The sequence below is a fragment of the Cyprinodon tularosa genome, unplaced genomic scaffold (genome assembly GCF_016077235.1).
Source record: "Cyprinodon tularosa strain WSP-4 unplaced genomic scaffold, ASM1607723v1 ctg197, whole genome shotgun sequence".
NCBI classification, from domain to species: domain Eukaryota; kingdom Metazoa; phylum Chordata; class Actinopteri; order Cyprinodontiformes; family Cyprinodontidae; genus Cyprinodon; species Cyprinodon tularosa.
Window position 1 is genome coordinate 3,285,408 of NW_024038720.1, and position 26,228 is coordinate 3,311,635.

A 26,228-nucleotide genomic window follows, 5' to 3' on the forward strand; every position below is an offset into this window, starting at 1 on the left:
ACGAACAGACACAAACTTCCTAGCAAATTACTGATTATTTAAAGAACGATGCGACATTTTTAACAACCTTCTCCGAAAAGCAGGTTAAGGAATCTCGGCCCTCTGCCAGTAACATCAGCCAGGACGTCGTGACGTGTTGCATGCCAGGTGCTCTTTTGGAGGGACGGGTGTTTTTTTTTTTTTTTTTTGTGACGCGTGCCTCGGTCCTCTGACGGCATCTACCCCCTTTATAAGCATCAGTAAGTCACCCGAGAGATCCTCACCGCTGTTTCGCCTCACAGTTTCTCACGGTACAAAAAGGGCAGCGGAATTTCAATGAACTTTATACTGTGATGCACATTTTTATTTACTCCGGTGTCCACACGCATGACTGGAAATACCCTAGGTAAGTAGGTCTGTAATTATTTTATTTATTTTATTTATTTTATTTAAAGAAAGAAAGAAAGAAAGAAAGAAAGAAAGAAAGAAAGAAAGAAAGAAAGAAAGAAAGAAAGAAAGAAAGAATTCTGTGCGTAAAATGGATTTTACGCAAAGAATTTATGCACGATTTTAAGCTGTAATCTAAAACTACAAAAAACTAGAACAGGCTTTTCTTATGAAAACATTTTTTATATAGGTAATGATAGAGCTGCCAATTCGTATCATGAATAATCTTAATATGAACTCCGTCTTTAGGCTAAAGGTGAAACTTTTATCATCTCTTATAGAATTTATTTTTCTCCTCTGCTTTCAGGTCTTCCTGCCCTCCCGTTCCAAGCAGAAGACCCCTGCGACAATGACCATCCATGTAGAAGGGCTCGTAGCCATCGCGGTCTTCTATCTGCTCATCCTGGTCGTGGGCATCTGGGCGGCATGGAAAAACAAGCACTCCGGGGAGGCGGAGGGCACCGACCGCAGCGAAACCATCATGGTCGGAGGGAGAGACATTGGGCTGTTTGTTGGTGGATTCACGATGACAGGTGAAGTTTGTGTAAATAGAATTAAATACTTTTAAAAGTCGTGACCTGTTTGCTGTAGTCTTGTTGTATATTTGATGCATATATTTTTCATTTAGTAGAGGGGGATTTTCAAAGTTACCGTAAATGTTATCTATTGCACCTGTTATGTATTGCACCTGTATAACCAAATGATTTATTGTGTTTAGAAGTTTAACTAAAATAATTATAATTAGTAGATTTTTTTTTCTAGGAAAAGTTTAATTTTAATCACATTTAACAATATGTTTGATAATCTGCAGCAACCTGGGTAGGTGGAGGGTATATCAATGGCACAGCTGAGTATGTATATCTACCGGACTATGGTTTGGCTTGGGCTCAAGCCCCATTTGGATATGCCCTCAGTCTGGTTGTTGGTGAGTTTCAAGTATTTTTTTGTTGTTTGTTATGCATGAAAAATGTAATTCAATTCATAAAAATTGATTTGGGGAAAAAATACAGTTACTAGCCAAAGGTACCAAAGGTATTCAATTGAAGTATTTTTGGGTTTTTTCTATTTTATTGTATTTTATTATTATTATTGGTTATGTGATTATTTATTTATTTTTTGTTTGCATTCTGAAGTTTTAAAACATAGCTATAAAATGTATTTTTATCAACCGACACTCCTCCCTCTTAATCCCAGGGGGTCTTTTCTTTGCTAAGCCCATGCGTTCAAGAGGTTACGTCACCATGTTGGACCCTTTCCAGCAACTGTATGGGAAACGTATGGGTGGTCTTCTCTTCATACCTGCACTCATGGGTGAGATTTTTTGGTCTGCTGCCATCCTGTCTGCCCTGGGTAAGTCTATGCATCTGCATACAATGGAATAAAACTTTTGTAGAGATGCTTTGAAATGAGTCCCTGTTTTTACAAAGTTCTTTATGTTTTTCAATCTGTTCACAATCATAGGTGCTACTCTGAGTGTTATTGTGGACATCAACATCAAGATGTCTGTGGTTATCTCTGCACTCATTGCGATCTTCTACACCCTGGTTGGAGGACTGTACTCTGTGGCTTACACAGATGTGGTGCAGCTGTTTTGCATATTTATTGGCCTGGTAGGTTCAGTTTGTCTAATTTTGTATAGTGGTCAGTTTTCTCAGAATTATGGGGTAAATTACAAAGAAATTATTTTGTACATTTTATTACCAGTTGTGGAAATGTTTCATGTAATCTCCAATTTTTATTATAAATTACTTCGTAGAAGCCAAGCTTTCTTGTATTTATTTGAATGTATCCTGATTAATAGCACTTAAGGATATCATAAAGTGCTTACAAGTCTTCGGTTTTCACTGTCTTTTTACTAATTTTTTTAAAAGTTTTTTCAGTAAAACATTGAATATAAGTTATACAGACATATGTTACTGTAGTGTAGTATTTCAACCGCAAAATTATGCTCCTGAAATGGTTTTTTTTCTGAAATGTTAGCATACAAAGTTGATTAAGTGAGAAATTATTTTTCAATTTCAGTGTCAAGTCATCTGATGGATTTTCCTTTGTTAAAAATTCCAAACAAGGTTTTTCTGGCCCTTATTCAACCTTTTTCTTTGTTTTTATGCAAACATTTCAGAGAAAGCTGCCATGACACACAGACCGAGTAGAATGAGCATATATACTATGATCATAAAAGCAGCAAGAAAGTGAAAGACAACATTTAAATAGCTTCAGAAAGTTAAAGAAATACTGACATAGATCATTGTACAAGGTCACATGTGTCCCTAAAAAGACATAAGTATTTTTTGCCTTTTTTATTACAGTCCTGTGTGGTATCTCTTCCGGTTTTAAGTTTGTGATTTTCCTGCGTATTTGCTGATTTTCTGCAGTGGATCAGTGTGCCCTTTGCTTTGACTAATGCTGCTGTGTCAGACATCAGTGTAACTGCAGTGACGAGAGTTTACCAGTCGCCCTGGAGAGGCAGCATCAAGAGGGAAGATACATGGATCTGGATTGACAACTTCTGTCTTCTGGTAATGTCTGCATACTTTTATTCAAGCGAAATTTTTATACTCTTATTTGCTTACTTAACCATAGATATCTACAAGCAACCCTGTCATGTTTTCTTTCTCTTTTATTTTTTTTTCTTGATTTGGATCCTTCAGACTTGTCCATTCTTATTGGTTTTCCCCTATTTACAAAAAACTTAATCTTGTCATACTGTAGATATCTGTTTTTACTTGTTGTCAGAAACTTTTTCTTTTAGTAAAAATATGCTATGGTATCTAAAATAGTATCAAGTAATTTTCCCAGTATTGGTACTGAATTTGACATTTTAGCATTGTGACAACCAAGGTCATCGTACAGTTTTCCACCTAATTATAAAAATAAACATTTGAAAAGTGTGACACAAATTTGTATTCAGACCTCTTGAATTTGATGTGCCTAAATAAAATATGTTGCTCTTAGTTTCCATTTGGCTTCAGTTAAAATAGAAGCACTTTGCTGGCTTTATTGACCTATAATGTTTTGATTAAATTGTTGATTATAGCTAGCAATTGTTTATTACATAAATTAGATTGCTGTGCAGTTTAATGCATTGTGCGATTATCCTGTTAGACCCACCGTGTAGACTGGATTAAAGAAAAGAGCTTTCCTTTTCTCCAATTAATTGTCCATTTGACGTTCAAAATATACTGTCCTCAAATCCTCTTCTTGAGCTATTTATACATTCTTTCTGTTTCATTCTATTATTTTTCTTTTGTTATTCAAAATTAATAGTATATGAAAAATAGGATCGATTTGTGACTTTGAAGCCTTCAGTTTTCTTTCTGTTTTGGCAATCCTGGACATCTGATTTCAGTATTTTTTCCCCTGTGATTGTCATGTTGCAGATGCTGGGAGGAATACCTTGGCAGGTATATTTCCAAAGAGTGTTATCTGCCTCTTCCGCCACCTACGCACAGGTTCTCTCATTCCTGGCTGCTTTTGGATGCCTCGTCATGGCCGTTCCCTCTGTTCTCATCGGTGCCATTGGTGCCTCAACAGGTTGAAAACATGCATGAGCATTCACATACACACCCTGTGGTCCCATGTGTGCTGCTTCGCTAGTAAAGGCTCTGGAAGGGTTCTTGTTGTCCTTAGATCTAAGAAAACCTGGTAAATAACAGCTGGTTCATCTCATCTATAATGAAGCAGCCAACCATTAAATGGCGGTGCTAGGTTGTAAATATTGCATTAGAATTAGGCAGGGGAGCAAATTAGTGCTGTGATCTCCAGATTTTTAGGAATCTGATTCCTCCAGGATGAAGTGATGACAAGTTTATTTCATTCCAATATGGGAGCAAACTGTACATGAATGAATTGGCTCAAAATTTGGATCATAATCCCAATCATGTGGCCTTCAGACTAGCAGGAGAACTCTGTGTTTGCACCTTGATTATATTCTTTTGTTGCACAGCTACTTCCACGTTGTACATCCCAGAGTCCAATGAAAGGCATTGGATCCAATGAATCACAGATTTTAGAACATCTGAGAGACCACGTTTAAGATAACTTTGACTTTGAGCCAGTGCATCTAATGCAAAATCTGACTTTACAAATGCATTTATGGAGGACTCATCAAATACTGAGCTTCTAAATCTTTTCTTTTTAACTGCTGGAGCTGTGGAAATTTTACCAGTGGGATATTAAAGCCTTTGAATAAGTTATTGGTTTTCATTTAAGGTAATAAGTGTATGTAGTCAATAATTGGCAATATAGCATATAAGCACATGAATTTTTCACTAGAAAAAAAATCAGCATTCTTGCAAACAAGAGGAACCAGTCCTCTGGATGAGTTTTAATGATTGTGCGAATAGAAATAATGAAAGCGTCTCCTTCTTGATCATCTCAAATCATGTAAAATATTAGACCAGGCTAAACCCTAGTTTGTGTAAGTGTAGCATCTGTTATTTTGTTCAAATATATATTGTAAATTTGTAATATGACTTTTTTTCTCCACTAAATAAATATTCCTGAATAGAATTCAAAATAAAGCGGATAACAGGGATAAAGGAGGCTTTAGATTCTATTGGACTTGAACATTTAAGTTTAAGATTATACACGGAAATGCCATTCTAATTTTCAAATGAACAATTCCTATCATAAAAAAAAAAGAAACTCAGACTATTTATCTGGGGCGTGCTTCTGTGCGCAGTGGTTAGCATGCACAACCCATGAACAGATGCCTTAGTCCTCGATGTGTCCAACCTTAGTTCGAAACCGGCCTGTGGTCCTTTGCCGCATGTCTCTCCCCCTCTCTTGTAGCCCCTTTCCTGTCAGCTTTAATGAGCCACGGTTGCCGCAAAAACCTCAAAAAAAAAAAAAGAATGAGATTATCTGTTAGATATCTTGACGTGATTTTTCTTTATTAGACTGGAATCAGACAAGTTATGGTGGAATTTCTCCTGAGGAAAAGGAGCAAGCAGACATGATTCTCCCCATCGTACTCCAGCACCTCTGTCCACCATTTGTTTCTTTCTTTGGCCTGGGGGCAGTGTCTGCCGCTGTCATGTCCTCTGCTGACTCCTCCATCCTGTCTGCAAGCTCTATGTTTGCAAGAAACATCTACCAGATGGCCTTCAGACAATCAGTAAGCCCATTGGTTCAAGAACATAAGCAAGGAATTGGTTTCTGTTTACCTCTTTTTGAAGATTTCTTGTGGTTTACTGCTGTTCTCCATCTTTCCAGGCATCTGACCGAGAAATTGTGTGGGTGATGCGAATCACAATTTTCATATTTGGTGGCCTTGCCACCCTGATGGCCCTGGTTACTGGCACAGTTTATGGCCTCTGGTACCTGAGCTCAGACTTGGTTTATGTCATCATCTTCCCACAGCTGCTCAGCGTGCTCTTTGTCAAATGTACCAACACGTACGGCTCGGTGGCTGCATACCTGTTTGGCCTGGTGCTGCGTATCGGCGGAGGAGAACCCTATCTGCAGCTGCCTCCTTTCATTTATTACCCAGGCTGGACAACGGAGCTGCGGAAGCATCACATCACTGGGGAGATGGAGACAATTGTCATTCAGAAGTTCCCCTTTAAGACCGTCTCCATGCTGGCCTCCTTCGCGGGTAACTTTGTTTTCTCGTACCTGGCAAAGTACTTGTTCGAAAGTGGAAAGATTTCCCACAAATATGACTTCCTGGATGCTGTGGTGTCGAGCCGCAGTGGGGAAATAATGGATAGAACTACTCTTGTAACCCGAAGCAACAACATTGGGCTGTCTGAGTTAGCGCCTGTCAGACCACGACTGAGCGTGACCTTGGCAGCCGCCTTCACACGCCGGGACACGATGCCAGAGGAAACAGTTGAGGAAGAAGAAGAAGAGTCCAGCCCTGACTCCTTACACAATGAGGAATGACAAAACTAGGATTTTATCGAAAATATAAAGGAATGAGTAAAGACGGACTACCTAATGGACCTGGCAGGGAGCAAAGAGGCCAGAAGCGTATATCCTCCCTCTGGACTTTAGAGTAAATGGACATCAAACCTAATTGGATAAGAGAGCCACATGTCTGGATACAAATTTCATTGTAGCAGCTTGCTGATTATTAATATATGATGCTGTCTCTTGTGACCTAAAGCAACACACTCCCACACATTTAAATGCACACACGGATAGTACCTATATATTGTAACTTTGCATACTCACACCTTTTTAAAGTCTAATTCATCCGATAATGTAAAACTGAAAAAAAGACCATTAATTAGATTGTAAAGTCTCTATTTATAATACAAGAACATGCAAAACAATTGGCTGGTTCTTCCCAAGTATTAACAGCACAACCACTGTTTGGAGAAGAATCAATAATTTGAAAGCAATAAAATATATTTGATACATACATGCAGAAAATGCAATATAATGTAAAAGTGACAGTAGCAGTAGATTAGATCAGCTAAAGCAAGTTAAGTAAAATTTCATTAATTCTTTACCGTGCCAAATCCAGTTAAATCGGGAGCTTATGGTAAAAAGAATATGAATTGCGTTAGACAAAATATCATGTTTCCTACTATTATCTTTTCATGTCTCCTTACTGATACACATAAAAGAGTTAGACAAAAAAAGAAATCCGTGAATCGACAATTTCCCAGCAGAAATTATTGTAGTCTGCTGAAGCCTTTGCTTTTGAACTCGTTAATGTTGGGTATAGGAACAGTTTTTTGCCAGAGAAAATAAGTTAGTATTTTAGACAAACCTGTAATCAACTGCCTTAATGATGCTCATAAGAAAAAAAAATCACTTTCAGCTTTCTGACCAGAATTCTGTGAGACTGGAGTGAGAGACTTTACAATGAATGTATACAGGTGCTGGTCATAAAATTAGAATATCATGAAAAAGTAGATTGATTTCAGTAATTCCATTTAAAAAGTGAAACTTGTATATTATATTCATACATTACATACAAACTCATATATTTCAGATGTTTATTTTGTTTAATTTTGATGATTACAAATGACAACAAATGAAAATCTCAAATTCATCATATCAGAAAATTAGAATATTGTGAAAAGGTTCAAAATTGATGGCCCCTGGTGCCACACTCTAATCAGCTAATTAACTCAAACCACCTGCAAAAGCCTTTAAATGGTCTTTCAGTCTAGTTCTATAGGCTACACAATCATGGGGAAGACTGCTGACTTGACAGTTGTCCAAAAGACGACCATCGACACCTTGCACAAGGAGGGCAAGACACAAAAGGTCATCGCTAAAGAGGCTGGCTGTTCACAGAGCTCAGTGTCCAAGCACATTAATAGAGAGGCGAAGGGAAGGAAAAGATGTGGTCGAAAAAAGTGTACAAGCAAGAGAGATAACCGCACCCTGGAGAGGATTGTGAAACAAAACCCATTCAAAAATGTGGGGGAGATTCACAAAGAGTGGACTGCAGCTGGAGTGAGTGCTTCAAGAACCACCACACACAGACGTATGAAAGACATGGGTTTCTGCTGTCGCATTCCTTGTGTCAAGCCACTCTTGAACCACAGACAGCGTCAGAAGCGTCTTGCCTGGGCTAAAGAGAAACAGGACTGGACTGCTGGTGAGTGGTCCAAAGTCATGTTCTCTGATGAAAGTAAATTTTGCATTTCCTTTGGAAATCAAGGTCCCAGAGTCTGGAGGAAAAGAAGAGAGGCACTTCATCCACGTTGCTTGAAGTCCAGTGTAAAGTTTCCACAGTCAGTGATGGTTTGGGGTGCCATGTCATCTGCTGGTGTTGGTCCATTGTGTTTTCTGAGGTCCAGGGTCAACGCAGCCACATACCAGGAAGTTTTAGAGCACTTCATGCTTCCTGCAGCTGACCAACTTTTTGGAGATGCAGATTTCATTTTTCCAACAGGACTTGGCACCTGCACACAGTGCCAAAGCTACCAGTACCTGGTTGAAGGACCATGGTATCCCTGTTCTTAATTGGCCAGCAAACTCTCCTGACCTTAACCCCATAGAAAATCTATGGGGTATTGTGAAGAAGAAGATACAATACACCAGACCCAACAATTCAGAAGAGCTAAAAGCCACTATTAGAGCAACCTGGGCTATAATAACACCTGAGCAGTGCCACAGACTGATCGACTCCATGCCACGCCGCATTGCTGCAGTAATACAGGCCAAAGGAGGCCCAACTAAATACTGAGTGCTGTACATGCTCATACTTTTCATGTTCATACTTTTCAGTTGGCCAACATTTCTATAAATCCTTTGTTTTTATTGGTCTTCAGTAATATTCTAATTTTCTGATATGATGAATTTGAGATTTTCATTTGTTGTCATTTGTAATCATCAAAATTAAACAAAATAAACATCTGAAATATATGAGTTTGTATGTAATGTATGAATATAATATACAAGTTTCACTTTTTAAATGGAATTACTGAAATCAATCTACTTTTTCATGATATTCTAATTTTATGACCAGCACCTGTAATCTATTGAAGACCTGGTTAGAATTAAATGGGGTAATATTTCCTCTCTATGTTGCAGAGCAGTGTGTTCACAGGCTCTGACTTCATTTCTGCCAGTTACTTGTTTTACAGCAGCAGTGAACAGATTATTTTCTTGTGATGTGTTTATTTGTATACATGCTATATAAGGATAAAATATATATAAGGATAACACATATTGAAGACTGAAATATCCATATGCAAAACATACAGTATAAACGTTTATTTATTTTTTGATGTCATAAGAACAATAAAGAGTGAACAGAGTGAAGATAACTATGAGATATGTGTACACAAGTATATTCTTTGTAGCTGTTTTTTTGTTTGTTTCTATTTTGAAAAAGGATCAGAATATGATGATCTAATACTCATTTCGTTTTATTTATTTATTTATTTTTTGTTAGGTTTAAAAAGTGTTTCAAATCCATGAAGAGAACCAATCTGTTGCTTTGCAAACTTTAAGATATCATTTATGATATAAGCTTTAAAGTTTGGACTTTGGTTTCATGTGGGTAATATTTTGAGGACTTGATTATGCAAATTGTAATGCTCAAAAAAAGGAAATTATTAGCAGTGTATTTTTTGCTATTTATTATTTGAAAAGGCACAGTTATATTCACAAACAAGTGTTATTTGAAGTGATAAACAGTTAATTTGTGGTTCTGATTGGTTTCAGCTTACTTAATGTTGCAGGATTAGTGGGAAACTTTCAACTTTATCTCTTTCCATTTCCTACTTATGCGCCCAAATTGAAAAAAAAAAGTAAAAGAAAAAAGAAAAAGTATTGTCTGTATTTTCTTTCTCTTAAAAACAAAACAAACCTAAAAACAAAGAGGCTGATGTGTCCATCAGTATGTTTGTACTTGGAAACTTTAATATTCACTCAAGAGGTTGTTAAAAAATGCTAAGCAAATTAATCTGGTAGTTTATAAAGTTTGAAACTCTAAAGGCAATTAAAATCTCAATAATTGTTTCACAACTGGTTCTCAAAAGATGCAGATTTTCTGAAAAACCTAACCAATCCATTGATGCCCTCTAAAACCTTTTTTGTTTTGTTTACCCAGCTAAAATATTACTATCAAACAGTAAATCCATTCACAAACTCATAGTGTCCCTGAATCCCAAGGAAATATTTTAAGTTGAAGGGGATAATAGACTGACAAACTGTATCCATGTTTAGTTGACCTTTATATCTAAACCAATGGAACCTAACCTTTTTAAGGGATGCAGTTTTTTTCTACTTATCTTTTAATTTGGTATTTTTTTGTTTGCTTCCTTTGTTATTAGGCTTTATCTAATAATTCAAACAATTGTTGGCATGTTTTTTAAACCTAATGTTGGTATATATAAGACTTGATTTCCAGCAGAGTTGACTGCCTTGATCTTTTAAAATATGTGATTTACTCTCCTAAATATAACAAAGATAGTTTTTCATGCTTTTTCAAATCTGTCTCACCCTTTAGAGGGACATATTTTGGAATGAGAAAGAGTACATGTTGGAAGACGTGACTGAAATTACAATCGCTTGGCTTGCATCTTTGTCACACTACTTGTATACAATGAAAAGCAGCATCTTAAAATAGCTCTCCTCGCTACTAATTTACTTTAAGTGCTGTAGTCTCTCTGGCATGGGACTAGAGGAGGAGCCAGGGAAGGGTGGGCGGGGTCGATGGTGGTCAGGCAGGGAAATGGATGAAAGCCGGGGGAAAGAAGCTCACCAAAAAGCATAGCTGTGGAATTCTCCAACTTATATACGCGGAAATGACGCAAGTTCTTGACGTATTCTCTACATCTCCTCCCATCATAATCGCTGACCTCTTTGATGTCCTTGAGAACTTCGACCAATCCCATAAAAAGAAGAGAGGGATGGGGAGAAGAAGTCCTGACTCCATTCACAGAAAGTGGCTCTCAAAGCACTCATGATAATTAACAATTATGAAACAAAACTGTCAGTTGTCCAAAAGTCAATCCATTTATATTTAGAGGCTTACAGAATGACAGGAGTCTGGTTGGGGGATGATTTGTGTGGAGTGTTAAGATACAAACAGAGACATTCTGTTATAGTTAGGAATTGTATTTAGAATCTCCTAACATTTTATTTCATTCATTTGTCCAAAACAGCCAAAGATGCTTTAATCCATAAAACTCAAAGATTAACAAATAGGTTTAAAGTTTAAAGACTCAGGGGTCAAACTGAGCATTTTTAGAGATATGAAATGAAAGCACTATATTTTACCGCACATGAATCTGATTCTGTTTTTCCTAATTTGTTGCAGTCTCTTTTTTCTTCCAGAAAAAAGGGAATTCTGGTAATCATGCTATCACCACCCTCCTCAAAGTTGATGCAAGATAAGATTACTGGGAGCAAGTGAAACATTGAGGTTGATATCTGACGTGCAATAGCTGGAGACGTCTTTAGAGAGAGAGCTCAAAGCAAATTGTACGCCCAGGTAACGTGGTGGATATAATTACTGTGATGCAGATTCCACTTTTAGTTAGATTGCTAAAGCCTGGTCTGAGCCATCAGAAGGTCAAACTTATCTAACAATAAACTCATTCTTAACCTCACCAAGTAATAAAAGTTCACAATAGATATGGTAAAGTTGTAGCTTAAGTTGACAAGGAAATGTGAAGACATTCCTCTGCTGTATAGATTTTTTCAGCTTATTACTGTATATTCTTTAAGCTTAAGATTCTGTCTTAATTGTCAATAAAATATGAACACTTGAAATAATCTCCTCCTGACCACACATGCAAATGCATAAAATTTAAATGGTTAATCGAATTACCCCAGTTGTAGAGAAATGTATTTTTGTTATGAAGAAACAGAGCAGCAATCAAAGCGATGGGTTTGGTTTTAGTATTTGTGTATTTTAGAATATCGCATCACAAGATCTTCCATATCTCAAACAGGGATGATGGACTTTGATCATGATGGCAGGCTTCTATTGATGTCCTTCATAAGCAATGTCCCCCATAATTGAATTGAAAGTCAGGACACTGAAACATTGAGAAAGGGTGGGGGAGCAGAGGAGGTATGTCTGAGAATAACATTAAACATGAGTTCAGGTTTCAGATCAAGGTAAATGAAAAAGAAAAAAAAACACAGTTTACCTTTTTATTTAGTCTGCTAAATAAATCTGGACATACAGTACAAGCAGCTATTAAAGGGGTGCACATACAAAGACACAAATAAACTGAGATAATGTCACGTCTAATTGTTTCCCATATATCTCTCCATCTTCTCCATTAGTCCCTTTAAGGAACTGAGGGGCATCTACTGCAAAACGAATGCAGCTACTGGTCAAATTAAATCAGCTAGGGAAACCTAATTATACAGCCAGCCATGTTCCACTCAGGTCGGCTGAAGGTGCACAGTCTGGAGCTCACCACAGGAATGAGACAGGTCCCTAATAATCTGCTAGTGTTCTAATTCTTAATAAGTCAGAGCTGTGAATCAGCTTCACTAAGGATCACTGACACTTCCTCTTAAAAGTCATGCAGAAGTACATAATGGTTAGTTAAGTGGATAATGAGAAAAGCAAGCAAATCAAAAGGAAATATTTATACAATGAGCTCTGTGCAACATATGGGTTATTGTCCTTTAAAATTAAGTAAATGGTACCCAATTTTTAATCAACTTTAAGATTTTATTGTTACTCATATTTTCATTGTTTTTCAGGACAACACCGGAAAATAATAGTCCACACTCTGCAACCTGCATTAGTTCTAATACTGGATGATTTTCACTTTTAGGGGTGTTTACTAGTAATCTATTACTAGTAATGTGTCTAGTAATCTGGTGCATTTTAGATGCATAACTTTAGATGATTATATTATGAATCTAATTATTGCATAATATTTATCATGTTGTGTGCTATTGTAATAGCACACAACATGATAATAAGTTATTTTAATTGTTTGTGCTAATTTTGTATTCTTGTTCTGACCTGTTTAAAGTCAGATCTGTACAGTACATGTTATTTGCAGTAAAAGAGTGTCAGAAAGGGTTCATATATTACACAGATGGAGGGCTGTTTACTTTTTGTTAGCTAACTCGAAGCTTTTACGGTATTGCCCAGCAGCAGGAGAAGTAGCTAGTTTTAACTGTGGAGGGATGAGCGGTCTAAGAAGGCAAACATTTAAAACTAGTCAATCATACATCTTATGTATGTAGGGAAAGGTTTAGGGCTTGCAAACTGAGTACCGGTATATAAAAAAAAAAATACCACTGTTATAAAACTAGCACTGGCATTGTCTCCTCCCATTCAGAGAGATATAGTCGGTGGATATCGTGTAAATACCTTATTGATGTGACAGTTGCATGGCTTATAACTTTACAGCGTGGCTTTGCTGGGTTTCCCACTCACTGTCACAGGTCAGTCTGTCCTGGGAGGAAGCGTATATCATGAACACACACACACACACACACACACACACAAACATGCACACCCATACACGAGTGCACCCAAAAGTGTATGTAGATAGAGAAAGATTGGATTCATTAATTGAACCATTTCCCAAAGAAAGTGGGGTGATCTGATAATTGTGTTTTTGAAATATATTTTGCATTTGTTTGCAGTAAGTTGTGCAAAAAAAATGAAGGTACTCCAAACAAGTATTTTACTTTTACCCCAAATATTTGAAGGGATGCTGAAAATATTTTCAAAGTTGCTTCAGGACCACTAAAATGGACTAGCCTCGCCACTGTTGCCAACCCATCTTTCCTGGCAAAGGTCCCCAGCTTTTTTATTTTATTTTATTTTATTTTTTGTGGCTTTGAAAGAAAATGCAGGCCTCACATCACAGATCCTTTGCTGTACTTCACAAATATTTCTACAATACAGTTCCTTTGCGAAATGTTCATCCTTTGTTTTACACCAGATCCACAATTAATATTTGTTTTTAAAAAGCTCAATTTTAGTTTAATCTGACCCAAAGTGCATGCTTCCAGTTTGTGTTGGTATGACACAAAAGGCTCAATCTTGTTAAACCTCCCTAACAAGATAACATGTAAAGGTTATTGTGAAGACTTGGTCATCCCAGGATATCTCTCTTTGACGCAGTTATCTCACAGTAGAGAAATGTACTTGTTACATCAGCTCAAATAGTCAAAGAATAAGAACGTGCCAAATGAAGAAAAAGATTCATGGAAATATATACAGTATATGTAGTGCACCCACATATGGCAACCTTTTTTCTTTTTTTTTTAAAACAAGGAACTGTTATCTCTAACACTAAAGACGAAAACACATTTGTCTTGGCTGAGTGGCAGGTTCTGTGTATTTCCAAGTTTAAGGAATGTAATAGAAGCAGGTCTCTGTGTCACATCATATTCTACAACAGAGACAGAAAGCAAGACATAATTAAATTAATAAAATTTTTAAATGATCATGTAATGTGTAAGAAAATATCAATTACATGTCTTTATAAGAATTAATGCAAATTAATTATTTGCAGCACTTTTTACAGATTTTCAGTAGAGGTACCTATATTTATGTGTTTTTTCTATCTTCAATAAAAAATAACTTCATGTGAAACAGTTCCTTGTTTTGCAGTACAACTTTAATGTGGCATATAGTATTTTCAAGGAAAGAAAAATATATAAAATGTTTGCAGTCTTATATAGAACAAACAAAACATAAAAAACTGCCCAAAGTCCCAGTATCCCTCTACTTTAAAATCAAAAAGGATTGCCCTACTTTAGAGAATATCTTTCTTTGCCCATCTCTTCTATTAACACAGAAAGGAGGAGCGCCTGGGATGGACTGTCATTTTTCTTATACCATTGAAAATCAGTGAAGAGAATAATCCACTGGTCATATACGCATTCCCTTACACACTGAGAAAGGCGCACATTATCCCCAGAGGACCTGCTCATTCTCTGAATGAAGACACTAAGTGAAGTAGGGGGATCAGCCTCTGTGAAGGAGTCACACACACAGCAAAGTCCCTGATGAGGACGCTGATAGGAAGAGACAAAGGGAAGAAAGATGGGCCATTTAAAACAATACACCTTACATTCCACACTTTTTTAGCTGGCAACCATGAACCTGTGGAACATTTTTTAAATTCAATTTAAAGCTAAACTACACGATTCAAATAGCAATTCCTGTGCTATTTACTGATTACATGACCAAATGTTAAATTAAACTGGTGGCAGAAGTTGTAGAAGAGAGAAACAGAAAAGGAGAAGAAACGAAGGACAAAAGACCTGGGAAAACGTTCAAAGGTTCTTTTACCTCTTAGATCATCCTGAAGTACATAAGCCTTGAGCCACGCCCAGTTGTTCATTGCACAATGCCTGCGTGCATTTATGCGTGTGTATTTCAGTGTCTTTAGTCTCACAATCAGTGCGTCAGTTGAGTCTGAGCCAAAAGATCCATTAGAGCTGATTGAAGAGCACAGGGGTACAGATGTAACCCTGAGAAGAGGTGACAAGAACTCCTCTTTCTTTCTTTCTTTCTTTCTTTCTTTCTTTCTTTCTTTCTTTCTTTCTTTCTTTCTTTCTTTCTTTCTTTCTTTCTTTCTTTCTTTCTTTCTTTCTTTCTTTCTTTCTTTCTTTCTTTCTTTCTTTCTTTCTTTCTTTCTTTCTTTCTTTCTTTCTTTCTTTCTTTCTTTCTTTCTTTCTTTCTTTCTTTCTTTCTTTCTTTCTTTCATTAATATTAAAGACATGGATGCTCCTACATCCTTCTTTTTCAACTTGGAGAGGAATATCAGCCAAACGAAACAGCTGATTGGCCTTCGGCTTCCAGATGGAACTCTGACCACTGATCCCAACACCATGAAGGAGCAGGCTGTGGCCTTTTATAGTGATCTTTTCAAGCGGCAGGACTGTAGCGGAAGCTGCATGGAGGCTCTGGTGGATGGTCTCCCTCAACTTTCTGCTTCAGATCAGGCGTTTTTGGATATTGGAGTATCATTGGAAGAGCTGACTGCTGCTGTTGGACAAATGGCTTCTGGAAAGACTCCAGGTCTGGATGGTTTACCTGCAGATTTTTATAAACATTTTTGGAGACTTTTGGGAGAGGACTTGTGGGAGGTTCTTCAGGAATGCTCCTCGTCAGGCATCTTGCCATCATCCTGCCGTCAAGCTGTTCTCTCCTTGCTTCCAAAAAAAGGAGACCTGACTTTGTTAAAAAACTGGAGACCAGTTGCCCTCCTCTGTGTGGATTACAAATTATTTTCTAAAGTACTTTCAAATAGGCTCAAGAGCATCCTTGAATCCATTATACACAAAGATCAATCATACTGTGTACCCGAAAGATCTATCATGGATAATCTTTTTCTTTTGAGAGACCTGATTGATATCTGTAAACGATATGAAATTGATGTTGGCATTATCTCCTTGGACCAGGAAAAAGCTTTTGACAGGGTTGATCACTGCTTTCTGTTTTCTACTCTGAGGGCTTTTGGTTTTGGTGATAGATTTATTTCTTTATTGGGTTTATTGTATAATGAAGTGTTTTGTGTTGTTAAAATTGGGGGAGGATTAAGTTGTCCTGTTCAAGTTGAGAGAGGTATTAGACAAGGGTGTCCTATTTCCGGACAACTGTACTCTATTGTAATTGAACCCCTTTTACACAAACTGCGCTCTGCTTTAACAGGTGTTATTCTTCCAGGTATCCCAAATCATTCAGGGTTAGTCGTCTCTGCTTATGCTGATGATATAAATATTTTTATTAGAAATCAGAATTATGTAAGGGGTCTTCAGCACTGTTTGGAGCTTTATGAAAAGGCCTCTTCAGCTAAAGTTTAACTGGGATAAAAGCTCTGCATTAAAAGTTGGCCCATGGACTAATAACCTGCCTGCTTTACCAGGTAATATTCATTGGGAAAACCAAGGTTTAAAATTTTTGGGTGTTTTTTTAGGGACAGATACTTTTATGGAAAAAAATTGGGAGGGTGTCATGGAGAGAGTGTGTGTCAGACTATCCAAATGGAAATGGCTGCTGCCTCAGCTGTCTTACAGGGGAAGAGTTCTGGTTGTTAATAACTTGGTTGCTTCGGCTCTCTGGCATAAACTGACTGTGTTAACACCACCGGCATCTCTCATTCAACGTCTTCAAAGGACTCTAGTGGATTTCTTCTGGTCTGAACGTCACTGGGTGAGAGCTGCTGTCCTGTACTTACCAGTGGAGGAGGGAGGACAAGGACTCATAGACATCACCTCACGGATTGCAACTTTCAGACTTCAAACAGCGCAGAAACTGTTATATGGTACTGGATTACCATGGTTGGACACTGCACGTCTTCTTTTAAGGAAGGCAGGATCTTTTGGATATGATAAACATCTCTTTCTGTTACGACAAGGATCCTTGGACTTATCTGGTCTTACTCCATTTTACCATTCGGTGTTAAATGCCTGGCAGATTTTCAGTTTTGAGAGGACGGCTGATACATCACCAGGGATGTGGATCTTTGAAGAACCTCTGTTTGGAAACGATTTCATCTCATCACAGCTATTGTCATCTGGTACTTTAAGGTCTAAGTTGAGAGAAGCCGGATGTGTGAAGCTGGGTCATCTGATGAAGCTATCTGTGTCCAACCTAACTGAGCGTCTTGATATGCGTTCCAACAGGCTTATGTTGAGGATGAAAGTGGAAGCCTGTGCTTCTCTACCAGACCATGTCAGAGCATTTGCTGCTGATAATACTCATTTTAACCAATGGGATGATGAGTATGAATATGTATTTCCCTCATTTAGTGTCTCTCCTGCAGTGGATCAATGGCGTAACGACCCAGAAAAACTGTTGTCCTTCCAAGTTTCACCACTAGGACATTTTAAAGGCTTGGGGAAGAAGGCCTTGTACACTAGCTGTGTGAAGGTTCTGAACATACGTTCTCTGGCAGATGTGAGGGTGTCGAGGTGGACTGAGTTTTTTTGGCACCAGCTCTACCCCAAGAGGCTGTTGGCGGTCCCTGTACAAACCCCCGATTGAAAAACGGGCGGGTGACCTCCAGTGGAGGATTGTACATGGGGCAATAGCTACAAACAGGTATCTGGCACACCTTAATCCTGGCGCTAGTGTTAACTGTCCTTTTTGTTTACAGGAGGAAACATTGTATCATCTTTTTGTTGAATGCTTAAGATTGAATCCTCTTTTTGTTCTTTTGGATCGTTTGTTTAGTGGTTTTGGTGTTCAGTCCTCCAGCTGTATTTTCATTTATGGTCCTCGGTATTGTGCAAACAAGAGATCTTGTCATGTGCTTTTAAATTTCATTTCTGGAATGGCAAAACTAGCAATATGGATATCAAGAAAGAACAAAATTAATGGTCGTCAAACGGAAGATGCCTGTGTGTTATTTAAGAGACTGGTCATTGCTCGTGTTCGGGTAGAATTTGAGTTTTTTAAGTTGACAAAGAGTATAAATGTTTTTGTAAATAAGTGGGGCATTAATGGTGCTCTATGTTCAGTAGATGAAGAATCTTTAGTTTTTGCATTTTTATGTTTTTATTTTATTAACTTTGTTTTGTTTTATTGATTGCTGGATTGTGTAATAAAGGCAATTTTAAACTCTAAACTCTTTCTTTCTTTCTTTCTTTCTTTCTTTCTTACACAAACACACATCGCAATGTCCATTCTCACAAAACATGAATACAAATAGAGCAGCTACTTCATCTGTCAAAACTAAATTAGGGAGATCAGTTCAGTTGTATGCCCACAAGATTCAGGTAATAGTTGCGAGGAAGATTGCACACTGATGCCACTGGTAATGCTTTTGGAACAATTCTCAGTCAAAGCACAAAAGTGTAATAAGTCTGAACATTACAGTATCAGTTTATATCAAACCATTTTCGTTTTAGAACTGGAGGTAAACTGAAACATTTCCCTTCAGCAGAAATGCCACAGAACAACCGCTAGGGGTAAATAAGGTATCAATATTAGCCTCACCAGCAGAGAGTTAACATTCATAACTAAAATCTCTATTCATAGTAGTTACCCAGTTGTCCTTGCAGGGTCATGGCCATCTTGAGCTCCAGCTTTATAAGGAAAGAGGAAGGCTACATCCCTGTAAGATTATCCATCCATCACAGGACAACACAAAGACACCAAACAGAGACCGTGGTTCAAGCACACAGTCATACCTAAGAGCAATCTAAAGTATTTCATTGACCTAAGTATTATAAATCATGACTCTTGTGGAGAGAGCCAGAGTATGCAAAGAGATTTGATCCCAAGACCACCTTGCTACAAGGCAATGATGCAACTATGCCAGCTTAGTCTAAAACCTCCAAAATAACATCAGTTTGCAAGGTTGTACAGCTTATGACAACCACAGCTGATATTTAATAAATACATTTCTAAACCCTGATGCACTCAACGTGCCAGATAGGTTTGCCCATCTCAGAAATGTATGTTAACTTTAATGGTAGTTGACAACAAATCTAAGGTGAAGTACACCAAAGTGGAAGAAAGTGGAAAGCACATTAACTCACTAATTTATTTTATCAAAGGTCCTGTTGTCTTGGTTGCTAATTTTAACAGACTGAAGGTAATTTATGTAAATATATCTAGCAAAACATTTAAACTAATTAAGTTAGTCAGTACAGTATGTTTGGAAGAATAAAATAAGCGTCTTAAAACAACAGAAAAAAGACCCTTTAAAAAGCCAATTCCTGCGGCAGATATTAAACCAAAATGTTATCAGTTATAATTAAGAAATATTGGCATATATAATTTTGCTACAATCTCATAATTGCTATTTAGAATATTTTACAGTAACAGTCAAATTTATCCTGCATGTTAAATAGAAAAATCTATTTTCATTGTTGTCTGATATTAAATCAGAGTACACCTTTTGCCCAGTTAGACAGATGGAATTTTGTCCCCTTACTCCTGACAAGACAGAGTTTTGTAGAGGGCATTTCTCACACAAAATAACTCTTCTCTATCCGCAGATTCTTAGGAGACTAAAATGAGGGCTTTGTTCTGGCTTTTGTTCAATGTGCAATTTGTTGCCCCTAAGCAACTTTTTCTTTATTGTCTCTGTCTATGTGGAAAACCAATTCACAAACTGGCTTTTAATTTCTGAATATCTTATAATATGGAAAATAAAAACACTTATAAAACACCCATAACAAAATAAAATGCTTATAGAAATGTAGTATATAAAGAGACGGTATTGCAAGTCCAGTCTATTAAATGGGTTTTTGTAGGTGTGATTATGTGTGTGTCTTCTTGGACTTCCTGTAGTCCACTACAACATCCTGGATCTTTCTGGGTTTTAGAAAATGACTATTCAAATTCAGGTGCTCCTCTCTGTAGTAGATCTCTCATTGTTGTATGTGAGACCGATAACAGTCGCCAAAGGTCATTCCACACTTAAGAAGCATGTTTGTTGTGTGGATAGTTGAAAAGTTTTGAGTAAAGGCAAATAGGACAAGGTTGGGAACACAACCCTGGGGCATGCCAGGGTTGAAAAAGAGTGCGGCAGCTATGATATTACATACAGTATGGTAAATGGCATGTACTTATTTTGCGCCTTTATTCAAGTCAGGAGACTTGACCAAAGCGCTTTACACTACATTCATTCACCCATTCACACACACACTCACGGTGGCAAGCTACATTGTAGCCACAGCTGCCCTGGGGCTCACTGACAGAAGCGGGGCTGCCATACACTGGCGCCACCGGGCCCTCAGTAGACAATGCAGGTGAAGTGTCTTGCCCAAGGACACAACGACACTGAAAGTCAGAGTCGGGGCTTGAACCGTCAACCCTTCGATTTCAGGGCAAACTTCTACACCCAACGCCACTGTCGCCCTACAATAAGAACATTACATCCATTTGTAATCTCATATCTTCACCATCAGGGGGTGGTTGGAGAGGAAGTCACTGACCAGAAGCAAAGCCCTGCAGTGAAGTCCAGGCAGAGAAGTTCAGGGCCAGTGTGTACAGTTTTTAAGGCTGAACTGAACTCAACAAGCAACATCTGAAGACAGGATGCTGCAGACGTGTCCGGGCCAGGTGGACTGTTAACAAGAAACATTATCTATAGAAAAATGCTCCCTGTAAGCACACTGTAGGTTGTTAAGGCAGGTGCTTTATTTTTTTCTTATGTGGACACAGGCACAATAACGGAGGACCTTAGGCAGAGATGGACCATGGAAAACCTCAGGGACATGATGGAGATTTCCATGTAAAATCCATTCAAGCCGAGTCGAACATGATTTCAGGACAAGAGTGAAACTGCACTTCTGGCTGAGGAACATGCTCAGATCTTTTGCTGCTTGGAGAGTCAACGTTCTTCTGCATGATTAACATTTACATATGTAGAACCCTGAGATTACAAATGGATGTAATGTTCTTATTCCTAAATAAATAGAGGGTGCATATTTAAAAATTCATCGTACCTCTTAAGACTAGGGCAGAAACAATTAATCAGATTAATCATGAACTGAATCATCAACTAATTTGGTAACCGATTAATCGTTAACTGGAATATGGAGACTATAATAATCATATTGTTTTTATTAGTTTTTCATATTAAAGCAACAAACACCCCATCCAGGGCGTACAAAACAAAACAAAACAAAACAAAAAGACTCCATAATTACATCTCAACGACATCACACAAAAAAAAAAAAAAAAAAAAAAAAAACTATCAACAACACAATTACTACACCCGCACATACAACCCATGTTCCAGACATCTATGGATTGAAAACCAAATAAGTATGAATAACAATCATAATGATAATAATTCCGCCAAAATAAATAAATAATAAATAAAAAAAAAAAATAGAGACTGTAAAACATGCCTTTAGCTGACAGAGCAACCCACTTAGAGCAGTAATTATATCAAAATTGTTAAAAAAAAATATATGAACATTTTGCATTTAAGATCAAAAAATATATTTGAGTCTGCCAATATGCTCTATCCAGAACTCTTAAAGTGGAAACATTTTAGTTTCATCTGGTTTAATTTAGTAAAAAGTTGTCTTTAAGGCGCCCTTTTGAAATCCAATTATTAATCTTAATTACAAACATGATCAAATGTAATATTACAGCATTATTTATTTTATTATGAGCAGGAAAGATTAAATAAAATGTTTTATTTGCTGCGTATTAGCTGGGGTTTTTATTCAACAACAACAAAAAAAAATCAAAAACATTGCTTTTATATGAATGGGTCTACATGTGTGTGTGGGTGTGTGTGTGTGTGTGTGTGTGTGTGTGTTTGGCCATGTTTTGTCAGTGTGTGAAAATCAATCAGCAAAATCCAAAGCTCATTTAAAGACACTTTGGCAGGCAACATGATCTGATCAGCCTCAGAAGTGACAGCCATTAGAGATAGGGACAGTGAGCTTTATAAACGGGTTGCCATACTTTTGATGGACTTCTTCCTCTTCAGGAAGTGGCTGATGAGCTAAGTCATACATCCTCTTTCATCCAATTATCTTGTTTCAGCTCGCAAGAAAAAGGCCCAACCTTATCAAAGATGACATTTCCAAAAGCCTAACACAGAACAAAGAATAACACTTTGATTTTAGGGTGCAGATAGAATATGAAAGTTGTACTCCCAAAAATTGTGCACCTGTTTTTAGACCTTAATGCAATTAACTTTTCGTTGATTGCTTTCTCCTAGAATACCCAGCTGCTCTGTGTTTCTTTTGTATTGTGTCAATCTCAGTCAGTCAAGGAAAAAGACTGCTTATCCTATCTCTGGTGCTGCTGGGGGTTTCTTTTATTTAACATATTCTCACTACTTTCACCTCAAGGTCTTTGATACAACTATTTTGCGCATTTTACCTCTCCTCATGAATGAGTAAAGATTGGGAAGTTACTGCCAAAAGAAAGCAACAAAACAGTCCCATTAAAGTTTAATATATAGGGTAAGCTTGCAAGCATTGGGATAAAAAAACAAAGAATGCTGGTTAGATAAGATGAATTTAACACACAGTAGTAAAAGAATGTTGCTCAAATAGAACTGCAGAGCAGGTCACATATACTTGCTGTGTCCATACTGTTGATCCCACAAAAAGTGAAGGGACTGAATCTGGGAAAAGGAGATAGGAGCTACAATTTGAGTTTGCCGGATTATGCCCTCTGTTGGGTCATTGATGCCTTAAGAAAACACTTTTTCTGTTAATGTCCACTAGATGTCAGTGTACTCAAGATAATAAAATGGAGATCAACAGAATAAACATTCATTGTTTATCAGAAGTCAGAAATAAAAGTTTATAGTCCTTCAGATAACATTCTTAGAACGTATAATTCTATTTAAGTAAATAAAAATTAAGCGGGTTTATTCTCAAAATGTTCTACTTTTTTTGCATAAGCTTTTTAAAAACATGTTACTTTTGGCTTTAGACAAATTTTAAATCCGTTATTTCATCTTTTATGTCTTGTCTCTCTAAAAACCATCTGAAAAACAGTTTCATTTTTCTAAAATATTGGAAGTATGGAACATGTTCCTATTGTGATAAATTTGTGTAAATGCTGTTTGGAAAAGTAGAATAACTTATTGAACTTAAACACAAGTTTGGGGGTATTTATATGACCAAGATATGAGACCTGAAGGAAAACTTAGTTGAAATATCTCTGGCCTTGATACAGTAAGTTAAAAACAAATCAGTACAGTCAGCTACTAAGACTTTTATTTTGGAGACATTAAGTATTTTGGAGACATGAAGAAATACACTAATCTTAGTTATGTTTTAAAGTTTATCACTCTAAAAAGATATGTCTTTATGATGACACCAACAGATGGAGTATATACAAAGTAAATTAAAACTACTGTGTTTTATATATATATATATATATCTATATAAATATATAGTCTACAATTATATCTTAAAATCAAGCTTTATATCAGCTAAAAGTGAAATAAAAGTGTCGCACAATAATGACAAACAGAAGGTTGCCAATTATTTTCCCAGAATACCATAGTTCTTACCCCATAGTTTGCACTTTTAATATGTTTTCACACATTCTATGACAAAAATACAACTATTTCACTTTCTGTTGCTGTTTTACCCCATTAATATCTAAATCATTATGAAATACGTCACTTTCCACAGGATCAGAGAATGTTATCCTGTATCGAACTATGTTAGGAATAGCCCTACAAGATTTTTTTTTAAATTACTGAAAGTTATGTTTTATATCTTGAGTCACTTTATTTATATTATGAAAAGTTACAGACCTGAAAATGGATCAAGGGATGCATATGAGAGTGCTTTGCTATTCTGCAATGCAATAAAGACATGTTAATGATTAACAGGCGTGAAAGTTTACCCTATGAATATGTTTGAAATTTAAATCAGCTGCTGTTGTTAAATGATTCGAGATAATGGACTCATACCTCTTCTGTTCTTGGAAAATATATTACCTTTCAATGTGTTTGCTAATTCAGATAACAATACAGAGGAGCAGTCTCTCCTTGGCGTCACACCTATGGGAGCAGAGGATTACAGCCAGCAGGGGCCCTGAACGCACCACGTTTCCACTGAACAGTTAATGTCTCTTCTGGCCGTTCATTTCCTTCTCCTCCCACACACCCAACCACTATAAACATTACTGTACACTGAGGATCCTCCCCAGATATTCGTCCTAAGGTCAGCAGCAGGGACCCAGCAGAGAAGGAGACAGAGATGGCACAAAGTTCAACTTTCCCTGATGTGGTGGAGCTCAACGTGGGTGGTCAGGTGTATGTGACCCGCTTTGAAACTCTCACGGCGGTCCCCAAATCTCTACTCTGGGCTAAGTTCACCCAGAACTCCCCAGCAGACCTTCCTAAAGACAGTAAAGGCCGCTTCTTCTTCGACAGAGACGGCTTTCTGTTCCGCTACATCCTGGACTATTTACGGGACTCTGAGCTTTTCCTGCCGGAGTTTTTTAAAGAGAGAAAGAGGCTGCAGAGGGAGGCGGACTTCTTCCAGCTGCCGGAGCTCTCCCGGCGGTTGGCGGCGGCCAGTAAAGACAGCTCCTCTGCGGAGGACAGCGGAGACCCGGAGGAGGCTGAGCTCACCAGCCCGGTCACCTCCTCCTCTTCCTCGGATAGACCTCTGCGCTCCCCGGGTGGGAACTCCGGCTACATCACCATCGGGTACAGAGGCACCTACACCATCGGCAGAGACATCCAGGCGGACGCTAAATTCCGCAGGGTGGCCAGGATAACCGTGTGCGGGAAGATTTCTCTGGCTAAGGAGGTGTTCGGGGAAACCCTGAACGAGAGCCGTGACCCGGACAGACCGCCGGACAAATACACCGCCCGCTACTACCTGAAGTATAACTTTCTGGAGCAGGCGTTTGACCGGCTGGCCGAGGCGGGCTTCCACATGGTGGCCTGCAGCTCCACCGGGACCTGCTCCTACGGCAGCAATGACCCGTCCGAAGACAAACTGTGGACCAGCTACACTGAGTACGTCTTCAGCAGATGAGCTGCTGGACTCATACCACCAGCAGCTTTTGTTATAATTACTAAAAAGTAAATCAGCTTTGCCTTTAGATTCAGCTCATAACCTGCGGGTAGGGTCAGCTGCTGCAAGAAACTTTAGTCTCTCTCATGGGCGGTTTTAGACAGGGGCCAACGGGGGCCAGTGCCCATACCTGAAGATATAATACATAAAATAAATTCCAATGATAAGAACAGACATGGTTACTGATAGGTCCTTTGGATTTATTTCATTTTTTTTTTACAAATTATGTTTTATTAATTATTTAAAAACAATAAGGTGATAGCTTCAGTGGTATTGAGATAGGGTCGCAGTTTTCATCTGCTAAATGTTGTTTTTAACAAATTTTTACAGCTGATTTTATCAGTTTTTCTTGAGTTCTAATTCAGATTTTATAGAAAATGTTAATTGAAACTTAAATTAAGTGAAAGATATGTAAAATTCCTCAATTATGAATGTATATTGACCTCATAAGAAAAATAATTTTAATTAAACCTAATTGAATAGAAATTTCACTTCATGCAGCTATATTTATATATTTGAATCCCTTGCCCTGTTTTTTATTTCGTGCTTTTCTGTGCCTCCATGAAAACACACTGGCCCCCTGGTACATTTGGTATAGAACCGCCACTGTCTCCTCTAGAAGCAAAGACAAGCGTGACTTTTCAGATAAAATCACAGGGATATTTTTCTGCTACACTGGCCTCATGGCCTGTATGGCTTTTAGAGAACTTGTTTTGTTCTTAAATTTATTCCACTGTATGCTCTAGGGCGGAGGTCTTCAACAGGGGGTCCAGGACCTCTAGGGGGTCCACGGAGATACTGCATGGGGGTCACAATAGTTTAGGTTTATTAGACTTTTTTATATTTCCCCCTGCAATCTTTTCCACTAATTGAAATTTCTTTAAATACACATTAACATGAATTCAACACAG

General features: G+C 37.7%; 2 protein-coding genes across 3 annotated transcripts; both read left to right on the forward strand.

The window, feature by feature from the left end:
* Positions 1-231: 231 nt before the first annotated feature.
* LOC119782669 (high-affinity choline transporter 1-like) lies at positions 232-7,250 on the forward strand. Of its 2 annotated transcripts, none has more exons than XM_038283727.1 (9): positions 232-385; positions 734-959; positions 1,238-1,351; positions 1,621-1,776; positions 1,888-2,036; positions 2,802-2,945; positions 3,807-3,960; positions 5,328-5,545; positions 5,644-7,250. In XM_038283727.1, the coding sequence occupies exons 2-9, from the start codon at positions 776-778 to the stop codon at positions 6,313-6,315; spliced, it is 1,791 nt and encodes a 596-aa protein (XP_038139655.1). In that variant the 5' UTR covers positions 232-385; positions 734-775; the 3' UTR covers positions 6,316-7,250. The 2 variants fall into 2 exon arrangements, with proteins under 2 accessions (XP_038139655.1, XP_038139657.1); XM_038283729.1 differs by having other exon boundaries at positions 235-393.
* A 17,125-nt stretch (positions 7,251-24,375) lies between these two features.
* On the forward strand, positions 24,376-25,517 carry LOC119782660 (BTB/POZ domain-containing protein KCTD12-like). The gene has a single exon (XM_038283704.1). The coding sequence runs from the start codon at positions 24,490-24,492 to the stop codon at positions 25,276-25,278; it is 789 nt and encodes a 262-aa protein (XP_038139632.1). The 5' UTR covers positions 24,376-24,489; the 3' UTR covers positions 25,279-25,517.
* Positions 25,518-26,228: the final 711 nt, after the last annotated feature.

Excerpts from the sequence above, each read along its gene's own strand:
- LOC119782660 (XM_038283704.1), top strand. The coding sequence starts at position 24,490 with ATGGCACAAAGTTCAACTTTCCCTGATGTGGTGGAGCTCAACGTGGGT.
- LOC119782669 (XM_038283727.1), top strand. The coding sequence starts at position 776 with ATGACCATCCATGTAGAAGGGCTCGTAGCCATCGCGGTCTTCTATCTG. Across the intron at positions 3,961-5,327 it reads TGCCATTGGTGCCTCAACAG|ACTGGAATCAGACAAGTTAT; the intron begins GTTGAAAACATG and ends TTTCTTTATTAG. Across the intron at positions 5,546-5,643 it reads AGATGGCCTTCAGACAATCA|GCATCTGACCGAGAAATTGT; the intron begins GTAAGCCCATTG and ends CCATCTTTCCAG.